The 19,537-nt window shown below is 39.0% G+C and overlaps 5 protein-coding genes across 7 annotated transcripts; 1 reads left to right on the top strand and 4 right to left on the bottom strand.

Moving 5' to 3' along the window:
* Positions 1–27: 27 nt before the first annotated feature.
* On the bottom strand, positions 28–443 carry LOC117779981 (the record flags this gene model as incomplete). The annotated part of the gene is made up of 1 exon (XM_034616340.1): positions 28–443. A coding segment is annotated over one exon (360 nt), but the record flags the coding sequence as incomplete, so codon positions are not given.
* Positions 444–3,205: 2,762 nt separating this feature from the next.
* Positions 3,206–9,177, bottom strand: LOC117782132 (intersectin-1-like). 3 transcript variants are annotated; one of them, XM_034619105.1, is made up of 11 exons: positions 8,448–9,177; positions 7,657–8,049; positions 7,167–7,597; positions 6,836–7,109; positions 6,619–6,766; positions 6,290–6,553; positions 5,249–6,172; positions 4,870–5,118; positions 4,141–4,414; positions 3,904–4,077; positions 3,206–3,301 (listed from the first exon to the last, which is right to left on the bottom strand). In XM_034619105.1, the coding sequence occupies exons 1-11, from the start codon at positions 8,609–8,611 to the stop codon at positions 3,291–3,293; spliced, it is 3,306 nt and encodes a 1,101-aa protein (XP_034474996.1). In that variant the 5' UTR covers positions 8,612–9,177; the 3' UTR covers positions 3,206–3,290. The 3 variants fall into 3 exon arrangements, with proteins under 3 accessions (XP_034474996.1, XP_034474995.1, XP_034474997.1); XM_034619104.1 differs by lacking the exon at positions 3,206–3,301 and having other exon boundaries at positions 3,455–4,077; positions 8,448–9,176; XM_034619106.1 differs by lacking the exons at positions 3,206–3,301; positions 4,870–5,118 and having other exon boundaries at positions 3,455–4,077; positions 8,448–9,175.
* A 409-nt stretch (positions 9,178–9,586) lies between these two features.
* LOC117780732 (probable ATP-dependent RNA helicase DDX47) lies at positions 9,587–11,688 on the top strand. The gene is made up of 3 exons (XM_034617371.1): positions 9,587–9,928; positions 9,987–10,245; positions 10,575–11,688. The coding sequence occupies exons 1-3, from the start codon at positions 9,725–9,727 to the stop codon at positions 11,666–11,668; spliced, it is 1,557 nt and encodes a 518-aa protein (XP_034473262.1). The 5' UTR covers positions 9,587–9,724; the 3' UTR covers positions 11,669–11,688.
* Positions 11,689–12,360: 672 nt separating this feature from the next.
* LOC117779982 (protein deadlock) lies at positions 12,361–15,733 on the bottom strand. The gene is made up of 5 exons (XM_034616341.1): positions 15,499–15,733; positions 15,041–15,430; positions 14,693–14,974; positions 12,521–14,629; positions 12,361–12,450 (listed from the first exon to the last, which is right to left on the bottom strand). Exons 1-5 carry the CDS (start codon positions 15,637–15,639, stop codon positions 12,361–12,363), a joined length of 3,012 nt encoding a protein of 1,003 aa, XP_034472232.1. The 5' UTR covers positions 15,640–15,733.
* Positions 15,734–16,501: 768 nt separating this feature from the next.
* LOC117781879 (transcription factor E2F2) lies at positions 16,502–18,367 on the bottom strand. Its single transcript, XM_034618759.1, has 5 exons — positions 17,880–18,367; positions 17,701–17,810; positions 17,279–17,537; positions 16,871–17,213; positions 16,502–16,801 (listed from the first exon to the last, which is right to left on the bottom strand). Exons 1-5 carry the CDS (start codon positions 18,180–18,182, stop codon positions 16,701–16,703), a joined length of 1,116 nt encoding a protein of 371 aa, XP_034474650.1. The 5' UTR covers positions 18,183–18,367; the 3' UTR covers positions 16,502–16,700.
* Between the last annotated feature and the right edge of the window lie 1,170 nt (positions 18,368–19,537).

The following is a 19,537-nucleotide window of genomic DNA, read 5'->3' on the forward strand; positions in this document are numbered from 1 at the left end:
TTTACTAAAAATAAATGCAAACGAAAATCAAATAAATGACATTTGAATTTTTTCTTAATTCGAGTAGAAATATAAATCAAGGTTCAGCACCAGCATCGCCATCGTTTTTTGGGCATTTGCCAATCAACAGTGACGTCACGGCCCAAAAGACGATTATCGTCATCTTGAATCATTGCCCTGGCCATGGTCTCATCGCACTTGAAGCTGACGTAGGCACAGCCCATCATCTCACCATTGCTACGTTTTGAAATATGTACCGATTGAATTTTTCCGTGCAATCTGTCGTCCTCTGTGGGAGGTCTTCGTATCGGGATGCCACGCCAATGCTGCAACAGACGCTGTAAAGAACATCTTCTGTTTGAACTTTCTTGAGAGCCACTTGCGGGTGAAGATACGGAAACGGGAACGGTCGCGGGCACAGATTTGAACTCTGCGTAAGTACAGAATCAGAACGAATATCTAGAGAATTGAAAAGATGTTACAAGAAGTTACAATCGGAAACGTTCTGAATTCCACATCAAATTCTCAGAAACGTCTCGAATAGTATCCTTACAAGTTCCCTTTTAACAGAGAACTACAGTAGAATTGGAATTCAAAACAGATCCGAATTAAATTTATTTGTAAAAGCAACCATCAATAAATAATTGTAGACGTATTTTTCAAGTTTTGTGTTTTTTTTTGTTTGAAATTCCATTTATACATTTATTTCACCAAATATTTGTTGTTTTTTTTTCATAATATTAAATTTTTTTTGAAACTGATATAGTTTAATTGTTATTATTTATTTTATTTTTTTTTTTGCATTTCTTGAAGAACTCTGTCTATATTTGTATGTATATAAGTAAGTGGTTATGCATGTGTTTATGTATGTCTATGCTGAAAACATACACACATTACACATTCTATAAACTGCATATATGTATGTATATCGTAAATGTAAGTATGTAGGTAAATATGTATATCGATGGTCACCATTTCGCATTTAAAGTGTATGAGTGTGATTGTGTGTGATAGCTAATGCATACATAAATTAAGCTATTTTGTTTATATTTTTTTTATGTTTTCATTATTTTAATTTTTTGATTAGTATTATTTGTTTTACTGTTTATTTAAATTCATGAACTCTTTAACGATTAAACAAATCGGAACAGACCTGTATATATTTATGTGTGTGTGTGTGTGTTTGTGTGTATTAGTAGTAGGCTCTATAAGAAGTGTGCAATGCACACTGTGCATCTCATACATACATTATGGTAAACGGAAATTGCTTTTGCCTCTATTTAACATTTTGCTAGTGAAATATTGTAGTTTTTTCCTAAATATATCATTGTATATAAATATACTATATATATATAGTCTTTATATTTTTGTGTTTATTCATTTATAATCAACCCAACTTTAGCTACATAAATATATAAGTATGTTTTCAGTGCATACAAAGGAGTCAGATTATTAGATTCTCGCTTTTGTTTTTTAAAGTTACTCAGAACTGTTCTGAATTCCATTTTCAAATCGAATTAACCGAAATAAATAAATCATTTGATAAGGATAACTCAAATGAATTCAACACTTTTGTAAAAATGATTCAAAAGTGGAACTGAGAACATCCTTGATGGAGCTATAGACGTATATATATGTATGTGCATGTATAGTTGTTGTATACAATAACAAGTTTCGAGTAAGATTCATCGTTTTACATATAGTATGTACTGGATATCATTTTCTTGAAAGGCAATTGAGAGTGGGCTTTATATATATATCTATATGTAAGAATATATTTATATCATTGAGAGTACAATTTAAGATAGACTATCAGGTGTGTTCTAGAAATACAAATCAACCGAAAACCAAACAAAAACACATACATTGTTGCTTGTTTACATTTCTGGAACACCCCTGTATAACTGTAACTAGCATTGAACTGACGCACAGCATAACAGAACATAACATGATTATATGTATGTGTATATGTAAGTATGTATATAGTATATTTATATATAGCTAAATTGCAATTAGAATAATCGTACAGCATAAGTGATATTTGATCTACACAAATTTTATACAATATCCTTTTTTATACAATTTTCTAATAGACAGATTTGCAAACCATTTCAACATTTATATAATAAATACAAACTAATATAATTATGGCAGTTAATATAAGCGCTTAAAGTAGTAGACAGCAATTAAAAAAAATATTAACTAAACATACGATTATGATTATGCAACTGAAGGTGATACTCAGGCCTGCACCGAGTTCCCTCATCGAAACAATTCCCGCAGAATCGTCAAACGCATACTTTCAGGATCGTCGAAAACCTAAATACCAAAGCAAAGAGACTTGATTGTCTCTTAGGCTAGTAGCTGAATTGGTTTCGAAAGGGGAATCCAGAACGGGTCTGTTCAATTATGATTACCAATACTGTTATTCTATGTGAAAGCATCGATTAAAATCGAACTCCTTCCCATACAGATTTAAGATTAGTGAATGGTCATCATGCTTAGTATTTAGTTAACAATTAATATCGATATTAGCGATAAATAATATATAGATACATATATTTATATATACAAATACATATGCATATTACTGGAAAACACGGAAAACCATCATTATATAAATATTTTTTTATGTTTATCTTTTAATATTTAGTATATGTATTATTCGTTTAGGTATTTGGGGAGGAAAAAACACTTTTAATATATGTATGTATGTTATTGGGTTTTGTATTGGCTTAAAACACACATCTAATATAACGGAAATGTAATTGTCCTTTGATATAATTATGTATCTCTCATTTAATATGCATATTATCTAATGTATATTCTTTTAAATATGTATGTAACTTGAATCCGATTTCAATTTGAATTTTAAATGGTAATTTGGTTGATTATATTTATGTAATTTGATTCTATATGAGAACAAGATATATATCTGAGCTCTTAATAATCATCCTCTACTTTTTGAGAACTTCCGTTAATTTAAGCATAAACATAAGATTTAAGATCAAGTCTAAGCTGGTAATCAAAAGAATTAGCCTGGTAGGATATGAAAACATTAATTCTAGGGATTACTTCCAAATATGCACGAAAAATCAAATGAACATTTTTTTTAGTAAACTATAAAAAATATTTTGCGCTTGCTGCCAGTTAATAATAATCTATTTGCATTTCTTAATCTCATGCAAGCTTAATTCGACTATTATCAAGTCGTATGCATTTTTTGCTTTTGTTGATGTTGTTGATGTGGTTGTAGTTGTTGTCGCTTATAGACCAAAACCGATGGCTCGTTATACGTTTCCTGTGTGCAGCATGTTAATATTTAGAAATTGAGATTAAAAGAGCATTTAATTAGTTTTGTTTATGTACAGTATAACCATGTATGTATATATTGTATAAATAAAAGTAAAGTAGACGATAAAAAGTATACTAAATAAATACAAAATCAATGGACTACACAATACACAGATGTACGTATGCAATTTAATGCAAATCATTATCAATTATATCTAGAGATTGGCTAACAAGGAAACAATGTGTGGAGAGCCTTTTCACTTAAAATTAAATAATTGCTAAACAACTAAATAATAACAATTAACAATAGATACAAAATTTGAGGGGAGATATTGCAACAATTTACAACTAAGCATCAAATGAAGACAATTTCAAGAACTTGGCGAGAATAAATTGGCATTACTTATTCGATATAAAGGCAAAAAATATATAAATTATCAAACGAAATACAAATATAAATTGGAATGTGTGCGGAGCATGAGAGAGCGTTTTAGGAAACAACTTATAAAGCATCGTCATGGTTGTTTTGTGGAAGAGGAGAGGCGGGTGTTATGCCAGTTTTTCAGGAGATTCACTTTGATTTTGTGCCGTTCTGTTTCGCTGTCTTACCGGACGTCACAAACGGACCCACATAGTTGCTGGGAAACAGCCCGGAGAGACCATTCAGTTCGCCGCGCCACCATTCCGGCTCATCGCGGCCCAGGACGCTAATGATATCATCCTTATCGAACGATAGCTCATCGTCGTTTTGTGCTTTGTACGGATATAGCGCAATCACCTTATCTGCAATCGAATTAATATGATAAGTGCAATTTCCCTATACTTAGTATTTCTTAGCAAACAAACCCAAAATCTGTTCGGTCATCTCAATGCGGCTGCCGGAGACGGGCGTGTTGCGTCCGCTGTTGCGTCCACCTTGCAACACCTTTACATAGGTGGCCGGGAACCAGCCAATCTGACGACGTCTGCCCTTGGCCTGCAACTCGCCCTCCCACCAACCGGAATCGGTTTTCTTGCGTATCATTATTAACTGGCCGCGTGTCAGCGACAACTGCTCTGTGCTGGTGGCCTCATATGGAGCAATAACTTGTGCTATCTCCGAACGCTTGGCGCGCATGCCCTGCAAAGCAATGATGGTAGAGAGTGTTGATTAGTTAGCATCGCTTAAACACAAAATAATTAAACTCTATCATAATCGGGGGTGTCACAGATATCCCTTTCAACCAAGAGTTTACTAAAAACCAATATTCGATGTCGGAGAAACTTATTCTAGATATTTAAGTAATTTCCTAAGCAATGTGGATTCCTCTTTCATTTAATTATAATGGTTGTATAGTCAATTGCATTTAAAATTGCTTCACAAAACCGATAAATATTTTTAAAACTCAATTTAAAAAAAATATTTAATATTAACTAAAACATAAAAAAAATGCAAATTGGAAAATAAATTTTTGCGTTTTCGAAAAATAAAATTTTTACTTTTTCTGTGCTACTGAGATTCTGAAATTAAGCCACAGAACTAAATTTCACTAGTGTTTTCTCTGACACCCCTCAATATGTAAGTCAACTATTTACGGGTGTCATGGAAGAGGTGCGTGACATGGGCCGACTGTAGCTCTCGGCCGGTTCGTTCGGTGACTTGGACTGCGTATTTATCTGCGATACTTCAGTGTCAACATCTTCGTTTGTATGGGACTCCTCCAGCTCAAGGGTCTGTGGCTGTGGCTGTGGTTGTGACTGTGGTTGCGACTGTGATAGCGACTGTATTTGCGGCTGTATCTCTGGCTCAGCAGCAAAGGCAGTGGTGCCATTGAGGTTCACCTCCTGGTCAGCGTTCAGCATGATGTGATATGGTATTTGGGTTGAAGGTTTTGTTTTAGCACATGAAAAGCATTGGATTAGTAGATGAGCACATGATTGTTGACCACGACATGAACTTGTTAGCTATTCTCACCTGCTCTGCAGCCTCAAGTGGATCAGGAACCACAGCAGATTCGACCATAGTAGTTGCTGTAGTTGTTGCTGTTCCCACATCCGCCTTTTGCACATAGTTCGATGGGAACATGCCAGTGCGATTGCCAATTGTGCCCGTCCACCATTCGCCTTCCTTTTTGATGACCATGACCATTTCGCCAGCGCCGAAGCTTAAGTCACCTTCTTCGGCTGATTCATAAGGATATGCGGCTATATAATACTCGACATCACCTGCTGCTGCCGCTGTCGTGGCTAGCTCCGACTCCGACGCCGGTAAGGCGTTGGTGTCATTATAGCTTTCTGTCACGGCTGCTGGCTCAGCAGTAATTGCCGAGGTCGTTGGCTCTTCCTCAATCTTCTCGACGTAAGATTCAGGGAACCAACCAGTATGACCATTAATCTCGCCTGCTAACCAACCAGGCTCTGCATTCTGTTCCAATGGCACTAGAATTAAATCGCCCGGCACAAATGTAATCTCCTCCGTATTGCGCGCATTGAACTCATAGACAGCACGATATTTAACAAATCCTTCCGGTGCTGGTCCACTGATATCAACAGCCGGTGCTGTCACAGCAGCAGCGGTATCATTACTAAGTCCATAGCCGCCATAGGCATCAACAGCCGCTGGTTCACTGGCCGCAGTGGTGCCCCAAGTGCTGCCAGTGTCCCAGGCGGAAGTAGAGCTAATTGTAGACGTTTCATTCTTGCGATTATATTTCAATTCCAGCACCGAAGTACGCTCAACATCGTACTCCTTGTACAGATCTTCGCATTTGGTGATTAGCGCCGAAAGTTCGGCCTTTAATTCCTGCATTGTAACATCGTTTGAATTGAGATCCTCCTTCTTGGATTCAATCTCCTTCCTTATGTTTTCCACCTTGTCCTTGATTTGCTTGATCAGCAGCTGCAGTGAAATTATTATTATAATTAATGTTATTATAATGTTTGTTGTAAATTGAATTGGTGGTTATATCGACTCAGCTATCAATACCAATCATGAATATGTATATCTTCTGCTCACCTGCTTGTGTGCAAACGCTGCATTTAGCTGCTCCTGCTGAGCAGGGTCTCCAGCCGTTGCTCCGCTGACTTTGCTCTTAGCATCCCATTTGCCTCGCTCCTGTGTCAGCTGGAGAAGCTTGGCATTTTGCTCCTTGATGCGTGCTTTTAGCTGTGCCATTTCGCTCATTGAAGTGTCGCGCTGTGTGCGCATTCCATCGATTACAGACTTGACATTGGTCACTCCAGCTCGTGTGTCGCAAATCTTTTGCGATAGATCTTTTATCTGTAGAGTACATAAGTGCAATATTAGTGCAAAATCTGGAAGTCGGTTTTGACCAATTTTCTTGCCTTTTCGTTAAGCGTGCTTAGCTCCACATTGAGCTGAGTATTGTGTGCCTTTTGCTTGAGGACACGCTCCTGTTCCCGCTGCTTCTGTGCGTTCATTTCGGCAATGCGTGCCTGCTCCCATTCCTGTTGACGCTGCTTCTCTAACTCCCTGTTAAGCAAAAACATATTTAACAATGTTGATTATTTTATGGGCATTTTGACGAGATTTCAAGCTCACTTTCTAGCTGCCTCCTTGGCTTCCAGCTCACGCTTGCGTTGCTCCTCCTTCTCCATTTCGATTTCACGCTGTCGTTGCAACTGACGCTCCAATTCCTCCTGCTGCTTGCGCTCGGCTTCCAGGCGTGCCTTCTCACGCTTGTCCGCCTCCTCGCGTTCCTTGCGTTCACGTTCTTCACGTTCCTTGCGCTGTTGATCCTCCATTAGCTTGCGCCTGCGATCCAGCTCCACTTTGCCCTTCTCGTAGTTCTCCTTGCGCTTGTCTTCGAATGAAGCTGAAAGATTGTAGAAATTATGGTTATCTACAGATTAGATTACTAAATTACACGTACTTTGCGGCAAGCCAGCTGCTGGATCAGCATCGGACATTGCTCCACCTTGTGACGAGACCGATGTATGTCGCGAGGCTGGCTGAGAGCCTGGACGTGAGCCAACACCTGAGACGGAGCCCGGACGCGACTTGGTCTTGCGCAAGCTAGGTGGCACCCAATCTAAGGGTAAAGTGACGGGTATCTTCTCGCCCGCCATGGCCTTTTCGCACAGAAACATGGCCAGAATAAACTCATCACAGCTCAGCCGGCCATCCCCATCCACATCAGCGAGTGTCCAGATTTGCGCCAATGTCACCTGAGGAAGTTTACTCTGCACCAGAACGCCGCGGGCCTGGGCGCCCGTCAAGTAGCCGGAACGTGTTCGATCATTGGCATTGAACACCTGCGTGTATTTTCGTTTCTGTGCCGCCTGCACAGCCCACTCCGCTTGACTGTGGAGGGAAACGGGGGATCAATAATGAATCATTATTAAAACATGTGTGCTACTTACGGCGACTCAATGGATGGAGCACGCTCGGAGATGGACATATGCCGACTTGGTGGATTGCTTTGCGGTGGCGAGACAATCGCTGCGGGCACAGCAACAGGAGCTACAGCAACTGGCGGCGCCACAGCTGGAGGAGCTATAATAGGAGCCGGCACAGCAGCCGGCAATGCAGCAATGCTTTTAAGCGGATCTATTGGACTCATCGAGCTGGTCGATCCACGTGGCGTCATTGTGGGCGTTGGGCCGCCAACAACAGCATCCGTCAGAGAGCTGAGCAACGTGGGCGGCAGAGTCTTTGGAACTTCCATGCCACGCAGCTTCAGATTGATAAGCTTGCATGCTATGCTGAACTCATTAATGTTCATTTTGCCATCGGAATCCGTGTCAGCCAAGGCCCTGCAAAAAAGATACAACACAAACATCGTATTAGAGATGTGCGTGAGTCGTGGATTTAAAAGCTTTTAAGCGTAATTAAAAAATAAAAGTACGGAGAAACTAGATTGCACAGAAACCGTTTAAAAGTTTTATAAGATTGTGACAAAACTATACTAGGTACGCTTTGAAAGAGTATAAGAATACTGAACATTTTGTGCTTATTTTAAGAATATCGTGATTTCACGCGTGATCGTGACATCGCTTTGTTTTGGTTGCTCATCTCTATATCATATCAAAAGGAACCAAACAAAACAATGTCAGCAGTATTTCAATTTCATATACATAATTTCTTATCGGTTAGCGTTGACGCCTTAAATATTAACGCGAATTATAAACAAAATATATGACTCATTACTCACCATATTTGACCCAAAATCAACGGCGGCAACTGCGACTGCAAAAAGAATCCTTTCGCCTGGGCCCCGGTTATAAATCCGGCCTGCGGTTGCAGAGCTCTGAACTGCTCCTGATACTTGAGCTTTTCACGTTGGGTTACCGCCCACGCATCAACTGCTGGATTCATTTCGTTGCCTTATAGTGTGCTGTCTACTTTAAGTCTTCGCCTAGTTAAGTTTGCTTTTTTCTATTTTTCGCAATATTCTCCTTTCGCAATATTCTCCTTTCGCTGTAGACGTATGTATGTTTTCTGTTCTATCTACTGGCGCTGGCGAAAAGCGTGTGTATTTCTCAAAACCGACTGCGACTCCCCCACAACAAACTTGCTCACTGTTGTGTGTGTGTGTGATTTGTTCTTGTTTAATGCGCTCTCTTCGGCCGCTGAGTACACATCAAATACATGTCGTGCTCCTCTCCACCACTGCACACACACACACTCGCTCACACTGGCTTACGCTCTTTTACTATTGAGTATCCGTTTTACTCCCACAACCCCACAATTTTTCACAATGGATTTTTAAGGTTCACCTAAAATGCAATTGCAAATTGTTAGAGACAAATAACTATGCATCACATTAACAATAAGAAACAACAACAGCAGGTGTAAACTCTGCACCTTCAACTCATAATAAATATTTCAACTGTTTCAGATATATAGCCGTATATTAAGTGGGCGTTTTAGTTACTCAAAAATTTCACTTTAGTTGTGTTTCTATTGATTTGTTTTTTTTTACTATCTGCTGTAGAGTTGTGCGATTTATGCAGAGTTGCAAAGTTTGAGGATTGTCGACGGAAATATCGATTCATCGATTTTTCAAGACCTTAAATTATTGATTATCTTGAAAAACATCCTCATTTCTTATCCATGTATTTATTAGGATATCAATAAATATATTCTTATTTTATTCATTCAATGGTCTTAAACCTAGTCTTTTTTTTAATTAATTTTCGATTTTTTTTTGGGTTCAAGGCTGCCACACTGTTTTTGGGTTCAGGGCTGCCATTCTGTTTTGTTTTTTTTTAGCTGTTTTGCAACGCAATTTCAGATATTTTCGGACGCGCTCCAGCCATAAACAGGTATTTTTTCCTCTCACACAAAAATTTTTTTTCTGGGACCAACCTTTTGACCGGGGGGGCAACCCCGAACAATAAACTTCAACACGTTCTCTTCTCAACGAGCACGTGTTGCGACTGTCAATATTCGCTAAAAAAAAAAAAAGGATAAAGAATATGTAACAAAATGTCGGAAACTTCAGAAGACGACCAAGCACACTTGCAAACGAGCGAAGAAGAGCTAAGTGGTGAGGAAGAACAGGAGAACACAGATGCTGAAGAGGACGATGGCGCTGAAAATGCTGACGAACAAACAAATAATGACACGGAGGATGCCAGCGAAGATGAAAAACCGACAAATGATGAAAAGGCGTTAACATGGAAAGATCTTGTAAATACCTCAATAAACACAAGCAATTTGTGGTTTCTAACTATATTCATTTATTTAGGGTCTAAACGACACACTGTGCAAGGCCTGCGAGGAGCTCAAATGGAAAGCGCCTTCAAAAATTCAAAAGGAAGCTATACCTGTTGCATTGCAGGGCAAGGATGTCATTGGCCTGGCCGAAACCGGCTCTGGCAAGACAGGTGCCTTTGCTTTACCCATCCTCCACTCGCTGCTTGAAAATCCACAGCGTTATTTCGCACTCGTATTGACGCCAACACGCGAATTGGCTTTCCAAATAGGCGAACAGTTTGAGGCTTTGGGTGAGTGTTTTATTTAATAGATACATATATCAATGAGTACCTCATACGCATTCAAAATAAAGAATAAGATAAAAACCAATGTCAGAATGCAAAATAATAATGAAAGCATTATTCCGATCACAAACATTAAGAATAGTCCTTAAAATCATATTTTGGGTTTTCTTTTTGTTTATTGTCGAAGCTTGTATGATACCTTTATAAACGAAAATGTGAAATTATTATATTTTGTATTTTTTACTACCCCTGAGTATAAATGTCGATTGTAGGTGGAAGTGCAAACAGTTTTCGCATCTTTTTCAATATTGTGTTTTTTTTTCTTTCCTCCAAAGGCAGCGGCATTGGCATCAAATGTTGTGTTGTGGTCGGTGGCATGGATATGGTTGCACAGGGCCTGCAGTTGGCAAAGAAGCCACATATAATCATTGCCACGCCTGGTCGTCTAGTGGATCACCTGGAGAACTTGAAGGGCTTTAATTTGAAGGCCATTAAATACTTGGTCATGGACGAGGCCGATCGCATACTCAACATGGACTTTGAGGTTGAGCTGGACAAGATTCTAAAGGTGCTGCCTCGCGAGCGTCGAACATTTTTATTCAGCGCCACGATGACCAAGAAGGTGAAGAAACTGCAGCGTGCCTCGCTGAAGGATCCCGTCAAGGTGGAGGTGTCCAACAAATACCAAACCGTTGATCAGCTGCAGCAATATTATCTCTTCGTACCGGTCAAGTACAAGGATGTGTATCTTGTGCACATACTGAACGAATTGGCCGGGAACAGTTTCATGATCTTCTGCAGTACCTGCAACAACACCGTGAAGACAGCTCTGATGCTCCGTGCCCTCGGACTGGCCGCCATACCACTGCATGGTCAGATGTCACAGAACAAGCGATTGGCGGCTCTCAACAAATTCAAGGCGAAAAATCGTTCCATACTGATATCAACAGATGTGGCCTCACGTGGTCTCGACATTCCACACGTGGATGTGGTGGTCAACTTTGACATACCCACACACAGCAAGGACTACATTCATCGTGTTGGTCGCACGGCTCGTGCCGGTCGTTCTGGCCAAGCCATCACAATGGTTAGCCAGTATGACATTGAGTTGTATCAGCGCATTGAGCATCTGTTGGGCAAACAATTGCCACTGTACAAGTGCGAGGAGGACGAAGTGATGGCTCTGCAGGAACGTGTCGCTGAGGCACAACGGACTGCAAAACTGGAACTTAAAGATTTGGAGGACAGCAAGGGCTACAAAGGGGGCAAGGGCAACAAGCGGGCAGCTGCTGGAGATCACGATGATTCTGAGCAATTTACGGGTGCCCGCAAGCGAATGAAACCCATGGGTGGCAAAGGCAAGGGCAACAACAGTAAGGGGGCTGCTGGGGCAAAAAAGAATTGGAGTCGCGGCAAAAAGAGAAACTAGACATAAGTACACATTAAAAAACAAATGTACTGCTAAAATACAACTTTTATTTGTATAAAATTCGAAACGAAATATAAAAAATGAAAGAGAAAAATAATAAGTTTGTGCTGTTCAACAGCCATTATTAATATTTTATCATTATATTATAATATGTCCACTGTTTGACAATTGTCTAGGTAGTTGTTGCATGTGTTGTTGCTGTATCTGTTGCTGGTGTAGCTGTTGTTGGGGCAACTGATGCTGCTGCATATGTAGTTGTTGTAATTGATGTTGCTGTAGCTGTTTTTGTATGTGGTTTTGTTGCATTAGTTGTTGCTGCAATGGTTGTTGCTGTATTTGTTGTTGCATGTGTTGTTGAATGTGTTGTTGTTGCATGTGTTGCTGTTGCATGTGTTGCTGTTGCATGTGTTGCTGTTGCATGTGTTGTTGTTGATTGTGTTGCTGTTGCATGTGTTGCTGTTGCATGTGTTGTCGTTGATTGTGTTGTTGTTGCATGAGTTGTTGCTGTATGCGTTGTTGTTGCTGTACATGTTGTTGTTGCTGTATGTGTTGTTGTTGCTGCAAAGGTTGTTGCTGCAAAGGTTGTTGCTGCTGCATGTGTTGTTGATGCATCTGATGTTGTTGCAAGTGCTGTTGGTGCAAAAGTTGTTGCTGCATCGATTGCTTTTGCATGTGTTGTTGCTGTTTCAACTTTAGCTGCAGTTGCACTTCCGCCAGCTGCTTTTGATTTTCTTGCGGTTCCCCTTCTTGTTGTTGCTGCTCCGTCTGTTGCAGCTGTGGAGCTTTTTGAAGAATGTTAAAAACCGATGTCAAGGCATCTTTGTTCCGCCCGAAGGGAATAAATAGTATTACCTCGTACAATTTGTCAATAAGCAGCGGCTGATTCTTAGCTATAGCATCTTGTGCAATCGACACTATAAACTCGATGGGAGTCTTAAATTCTTTGTGTGAAAATAGCTCCTCAAGATGCGTGGTATAATTATACCAATCAGCGCTGGCCAGGATCCTTAGCAACTGCAATGCCAAATCCGGATACATACTGGCGTTAGTCGGCTTCCACAAATGCTTCATAAAGTGACTCGCTGCCACTTCTGGTGGAATCTTATAGCGCACCATTAAATAGAAAATCTCAGTGGTGAATGGGACACAGAGATCCATATAGAGACTACAATGCTCAACCATTTGAACGAGTTTCGTTTGCACAGAACGTCTGCCAAAGATCTCAGCAAACAGTGAGAAACAGAATTTGAAGAGGGCGCTATGGCGCAAGACAAAATTATAGGCGCAGACTAGCTGAGAATTATTCATCAGGTCAAGCCGACGCTTGACATCTCCAATATCGGCAAGACTGTGATTGCAAACGGTTTTACGACATCTTTGAGAAAAATGACGCCAGCACTTGATGCCAAAGATTTCAGACATTCCATTATTGTCATTGGAATAGGCGCTCGGAGTGATTGGGAGCGATGGTGATGGCTCACAAGCTGGTAATCGATAAGGAGGTGCAAAAATAGGCACTCTACTCAATTTACTTGGCATTGATCCATTGCAACTGTTACTAGACATTTGCTGTTCGCGTGAATGAATGTTTTGCCGAACTGTTTGTGGTGCTTGTTTCGCTTGGACTTGTCCATTCAGCTTTTGGCATCTATTCAAAGGACGTTGCTCTCGCAGATTTATTTCCTTTTGCTTTTCGTGGTATCCATTCAAGTGACGTTGCTCTTGTGGACTTGATTCCTTTGCATCAATTTTCTTGGGTATGCGAAACCTGCGCAATTCTTCAAACGTCGCCTTAGCTGAAGCTGTATGTCTAACAGCTTGAACATTTAATTCTTGAATCGGTTCTTCCGTTTCTGTCTTCTCTGATTTGACTGATATCCTTTGTACATCTTTTTTATTTGTATCTTTAGTGTTTGGATCTGTGTCAGTTTTAGTATCAGGTGGAAATAAATCCTCCCCATCCCAAGATGTTGCTACCGATAAAGCGTCATCTTCAAACTCATAGTTCAGCACATCTTGAATTATCGCATCCAATTCCAAGGGCGTTTTAAATATCTCTGTAGTTTCCGTTGTCAAGTCGGGAATATTGTCAAAAAAGTTAGTAGCTATAGTTTCATTATCAATTTCGCTCGGCGTTTTAAGGACTACCGTTGTATCTTCTTTTCCGCTGGAAAGATTATTGAAATGGTTTGAGTTATCTGGAATTTCTAAACCAATTTTAGTGGGTGTTTCAATTATCTCCGTTGTCTCAGTTCCCTCATTGGGAATATTATCATGAACGATTTTAGTCGGTGTTTTAATAATCTCCGTTGTCTCTGCTGTCTGTGTTTTCTCGTTGGGAATACTATCGGCATAAGTTAAAGCATCTGAAATTGTATGATCAATTTCATTCGGCGTTTTAATCATCTTCGTTGTTTCTACTGTCTCGTTGGGAATATTATCGAAAATTGAAGTATCAGCAATTTCATCATCAATTTCACTGGGCGTTTTGGCATTACAGCATTGCAAGTAACGTTCAATCTCATCACAATCAGAATTCTCTTTGGAATCAATTATCAAATCGGCATTGTTATTTTCAATCAACAATTGATTTATATCCTGATAGTCATCGATTTTTAGATCTGTGAATACAGATTCATCCATTGGAATGGGCGTTGAATTGTCATCCACTTCAATAGTCTCAGATGTACCACCGGCAGGGCTGATTTCAGTGTTATCTTCATTCGACAGATGTATTAATATAGGTTCATGAATGGGCGATGATTTGTCCTCAACTTCTATTATCTCAGAGCAGTCCCTCGTAATGCATTTAAAATCGTTTCGACTGGATTCTTGATTTTGAACAATCAGATTTTCAGCAATTTCTGTTGACTGCACGGGTTCTTCTGATCTGGACGTTGGGGCTTCATATATCAAATTGATTGCAGTCGGCGATTTGTGCGCCATTAGTATCCCATTTATCTGTGGTAACAAAAGAAATCGATTAGGTGGCAATAACTCTAATGATGTGTGTACTACAATTACTGGGTTCAATTTCGATTGCCGCTTTGAACGTGATCTTGGGTTCAGTCTGGCGCGTTTAGGTTCTTGACTAAATGCTTGATTTTCTAAAGTCCTTTTCTTTGAACCCGTTTGATTGCCATTTCGCTTTTTTTCCTGGTCTTGAATACTCAAATCGTTTTCAGATTTTAACGGTTGTGAATCCGCCGACTTTTTTACTTGACGCTTTGTTGCTTGTGTCGTTTGCTTTTGAATTGATTGCTCTTTTGATGGCTCTTCTTTTGGCAAAACTAGCTCAGGTTTTTTCTGCATGGTACAAGAGTAGTTAATATTATTAAAGTACCTAACTGGCTGTTCTATCTCAACATGTACCTTGCTCTCTTGCTCCTCTTTTTGTGCTTGCAGAATACCCAGCTCTTCTTTTTCAGTTTTCGTTGGTTGACATTCAGATTGTTCAATCTTCTTGATCGGCCTGCGACCTCGCCTACGTTTAGTCGGAATTTCAATGGTCCTTTCAGAACTTACAGACGTTTTTTGTTCGCTTATATTTGTCTCGGATTTTTGCGTTATTGGGATTGATTCCGTCGATTTCACTAGAAATTTTATTCGTTTTTGTAGTGCCGACAGTGGTTGCAAGTCCTCAATTATGTCGCTCGAATTATTCGAGTCTTCCTTCAATTTTAAATCTAGAGAATTATTAATCTTGTTCTTCTTCAACTGCTTATCTGATGGCATTTTTTCGATTTTAACCAATTTGTCGATCTATAAAAGGGAGTCAAATATTTTCCATGTAAACATTATTACAATTTTTACACATTTACTTTACTTACATCAATGTAGGGCTCGGTGGGCAATTGCATGCATTGATAAAATGACTCGAAACTTTCTTGCCATTCTTCATTTGTATATTTATCTTTCCCCGTATGATGCACAATTGTTGCCCACATGCGTCTAATGTCACGTTGTCTCATTTTATAATAATATTTACTAAAAAAAAAGTTCGACCTTGCTTGATTTTTTTTAATAGCACCTTCACACCAATTTTCTGATTTTTAGCATTCGCGCGTTTTGACAAGTGCCGTTATGTTGAATCTTTGTGTGTGTTTTACGTTGCCACGGTGCAAAAAAAAGTTGCCGTTTATTTGAACGTTGCCAGACCTAGATCTAGATCATTCTTCATTACAATGCCCTTTTTCCAAGAAATATAATTCTGGTTTTATATAAATTTTATACCAAGAATTTCACAGCTACATTTGAACTTTGCGCCGTGCCTATTTCTCACCAGAACCAGCGTAGGCTGTGTCAGTGTAAGCAGTGTGAACGCGCAGCGCAAGCGACTAGATAATCGTTCATCATTAATATCGATATACACACATATGTATGTATGTACCAAACGAGCTTAAAAGAAAAAGATGTTAATCTTGCACTTTGTTATATGGTTCTTCCTATTATTGTAGAACTTTACATCATTTAGGCAGTCTTAGAATTTTGTCCTTTAAAAATATAGCAAGTGTTCTGACTCATATTGGTGTATGCAAAATCGATATTGGATATCAAGTTGATGGAATTGAGATCTTCAAATTCTATCTAGTTCACACGAATGAATGGCGCGCTTTTTAATAAATTCTGGTTTGTATAGCAGGTGTGTGGACGGCAGTTTATATTACACGTGCAACATGAAACCCGGATATTAATGGTTAACTTTATTTTTCGGGTGTCACACCCAATCTGAATCAATAAAAACACTTATGTATCTTCAATCAAGCTGATTAATAGATAGAATTTGCATAGCTTTTTAAACACACATGTTCATAAATTAATAATGAGTCTGTATTTTTCATGCATTCGTACATAATGTTGTACACGGTTACGTATCGACGTAATTTTATTGGCCCAAAAGTACATTACAATTAATCTAATTTAAAATTTCTACAATATAAAACAATATTAAAGGTCAGAATTTTACTAATCTTAAATATTTGCACAACGCACTCGGCCACGTAGAATCGCAAGCTGTTAAGCTTATGGTCGCCTAGCAATGTACGTCAAAAAGTTCGCAGATGCCTTCGTCACTTTTCAGCACGAAATTAAAGTCTTCTTGGGGTGGATTAAGCTGCACAAGTGGTGGATTTTCTGTAAGAACAAGTTGAACATTGTTGTGAGACCAGAAACTCGTGTTTGTTCATCTATAATGTAGTTTACCTAAATTTGGATCATCGGGATAAAATCGTCTGAGTGAGTGGCCAGCCATATAGTTTTGAAATATTATTTTAGCAGTCAGTTCATTTTCGAGGGTCTTCATCTCATCCTTCAGTTCGGGATTACAAGAGTAGGTATGTTCATCTTTTATGACGTTGCCAGTTCCGATTACACCACCTGCATCGCTGGAGTGTGACGGCGAAGATGGTGGCGATGGTGTCATGTCCAAGTGTCGCTCATCAAATGGTCCATCGGCATCATGTGGATTTGTTGTACCTTTGCCTTGGTTGGTAACCAAACGAATATCTATTGTGCTGCCATTATCCAGTGAAAAGCGTAGCTCATTCTGCAAAATAGAATGTTAAATGTTAATATTAAATAAATGAATTGAATTAAATGCGGGTTGCTTACATCATTTCGCTGAATTTCCACTTCTTCGTCATAATTTGGTATAGTAAAGACGGAATCGTCACCATATATGTTAAGTAAGTCATCGCGTGTTAAATATGCGTACGATTGATTAGTTGGATCCTGCATTATAAAGTGCAAGTTCCGTTGCGCGTACTCCAATTGCTTATCCAAGTCCTCCTCCACAGATTTCAGATTATCCGTGCGCTCTCGAGCAACATCGAAATCCTTGCGGTCCTTTGCATTCGTAAAGCCGCCTCCGCTATACAAGTCAAAGTCGCAATATTATTATTACTAGTCATTATTTAAAAATATAATGCATCGATGCTTGATACTGAGTACAGTAAGTACAGTACCCCCATTTATGAAGTATATATATCTATATTAAGGCAATACAAAGTATATAAAGTGCGTTTAATGCTTACCGCCAACGAACAAGTGAGCAGTGCCTGCCCTTATCAATCAGGCCAATACCCTCGAGGACATTGGTGATATCGTAAATACGTCGCTTCTGCACGTCCAGGATTTTTGTGGCCTGAAACAAATATTTGGAAATGTTTAGAAATCGCATGTACATGTATGAATATGGGCTCACAACGTTTACCTCTTTCAGATCAATCGAACCACCATTCTGCTTCATCAGTTCTACGAATTTTTGGGTCAATAACACCAACGAACCCACACATCGCTGTTGACTGGGCTGTGATTGGGATTGCGCTGATTGTTGTGATTGCTGCTGCATTTGGATTTGCGGCTTTTGTTGTTCCTGCGACAGTTCTATGCGGAAATTGCCATATGCTTTAGAATCCATCTCATCGTTAACACTAGTAGAGTCATCAGCTTCGGGGCTGCTGCTGGCAGTGATCCGCTGCTTCGTGACTATAGGTGCAGATTTACGCTTGTACATGGCGCGCACTTAAATGAAAGCCTTTGTTTGATGCTTGGTGACTTATTTGTTAGCGCGATTGATTTGCTGTATGTTTAAAGAACGAAAATATTTACTTATTTTGATGATAAATCTCAATTAAATACAAATGTTGGCGCTTGAGCACAATTCCGCCATTTATGTCACTTTTTTCATTCTCCCAGCACTGCGCACCATGGTTGCATCCCAAAAATGAATCGACCAACCACCACAGATTATCGAACAATAAAGGTTGGCGCAAAACAATTTATTGCGTGTTTACACAACTTAAATTAACTGATGATACGTAACAAGTACCGAAATGGTAAAAAAATAGTTTATAAGCTTATTTTCTTATTTCTGTTCATTGTTTTTTTTTTTTTACCACTTGATTACTCTTATCACACCTGCATAATTAATCGACAATCCACCACTATTTATCGAACAATACATTTCTATTATTTTTCAATTCTTAGCTTTGCTTGGATTATAAACCAAATATTTGGATTTCGTAAACAAATAATAAAGAGCTTGAATTATTATCGTTAATATGCTACTTTTCTTTTCCACTTGGCTTAGTCACATTTTCATTTCGAGCCATGTGTGTGTGTATGTGAAGCGCGCGCTCTCAATGTGCTTTAATTGCGTGTCACGCTGTACATTAACATTTTAAGTCACATTAAAGAATGCTGTTCTTTTAAATACTTAAATCGGATGCAATGCATAATATTATTGAATTGTATCTTTTCATTTTAATACTGATAATGATATAATTACCTGTAGGTAGAGAAACGTGTACACACACAAACAACCAATTATATTTTATTTGAAGGGACAGTAGGCCCGCCCGCGTCGGCAGCATTAGCATTTTACAACACTGTTGATCTGTAATACAGGGCTGGAATCACTTTTTTGTTCACATAACAATTTTCAATTATTTTTAATAAACTTAAAAAAGCTGGGCAGTAGGGCTTCAAAAGCAATGAAACTTTTCACTGATGCCAACTATTTTGAGCAAAAATAGAACAGAAAAAAAGAAGTCGAAGTACAGCTGATATTGCGATGCAAAGTAGCTAAAATGCTTAAATCACCAGTCTCTCGGCAAACTATTGATTAAAAAATAAAAAAAAAATTAAACTCCGCGCGTCTGCAGATGTTAAGCGAGGAGCAAATTGTTAATGAGGAGTAACATCGCAAAATTGTATATCTAAAATATACCAGAACATCTGCTTATTAATAAATACTGAATCAGTATTAATTACAACGCGTTATTAGTCGCGATGCAATACCTTTTCAATAAATTAATAATTCAATGAATATTTAAAATTCGAAATTAGACATAAAAACATCGATGTGAA

This window comes from Drosophila innubila (assembly GCF_004354385.1).
Source record: "Drosophila innubila isolate TH190305 chromosome 2L unlocalized genomic scaffold, UK_Dinn_1.0 4_B_2L, whole genome shotgun sequence".
Taxonomy (NCBI): domain Eukaryota; kingdom Metazoa; phylum Arthropoda; class Insecta; order Diptera; family Drosophilidae; genus Drosophila; species Drosophila innubila.

Coding starts and splice junctions, on each gene's coding strand:
- LOC117781879 (XM_034618759.1), bottom strand. CDS start 18,182: ATGTACAAGCGTAAATCTGCACCTATAGTCACGAAGCAGCGGATCACT. Junction 17,811..17,879: donor GTTCGATTGATCTGAAAGAG/GTAAACGTTGTG, acceptor TATTTGTTTCAG/GCCACAAAAATCCTGGACGT. Junction 17,538..17,700: donor TGCTCACTTGTTCGTTGGCG/GTAAGCATTAAA, acceptor TGACTTGTATAG/CGGAGGCGGCTTTACGAATG.
- LOC117779982 (XM_034616341.1), bottom strand. CDS start 15,639: ATGAGACAACGTGACATTAGACGCATGTGGGCAACAATTGTGCATCAT. Junction 15,431..15,498: donor CCACCGAGCCCTACATTGAT/GTAAGTAAAGTA, acceptor TCCCTTTTATAG/ATCGACAAATTGGTTAAAAT. Junction 12,451..12,520: donor TTATTGACAAATTGTACGAG/GTAATACTATTT, acceptor TTCTTCAAAAAG/CTCCACAGCTGCAACAGACG.
- LOC117782132 (XM_034619104.1), bottom strand. CDS start 8,611: ATGAATCCAGCAGTTGATGCGTGGGCGGTAACCCAACGTGAAAAGCTC. Junction 8,050..8,447: donor TTGATTTTGGGTCAAATATG/GTGAGTAATGAG, acceptor TCTTTTTTGCAG/GGCCTTGGCTGACACGGATT. Junction 6,173..6,289: donor CAGCGTTTGCACACAAGCAG/GTGAGCAGAAGA, acceptor ATTTCACTGCAG/CTGCTGATCAAGCAAATCAA.
- LOC117780732 (XM_034617371.1), top strand. CDS start 9,725: ATGTCGGAAACTTCAGAAGACGACCAAGCACACTTGCAAACGAGCGAA. Junction 9,929..9,986: donor CGTTAACATGGAAAGATCTT/GTAAATACCTCA, acceptor TCATTTATTTAG/GGTCTAAACGACACACTGTG. Junction 10,246..10,574: donor CGAACAGTTTGAGGCTTTGG/GTGAGTGTTTTA, acceptor TTTCCTCCAAAG/GCAGCGGCATTGGCATCAAA.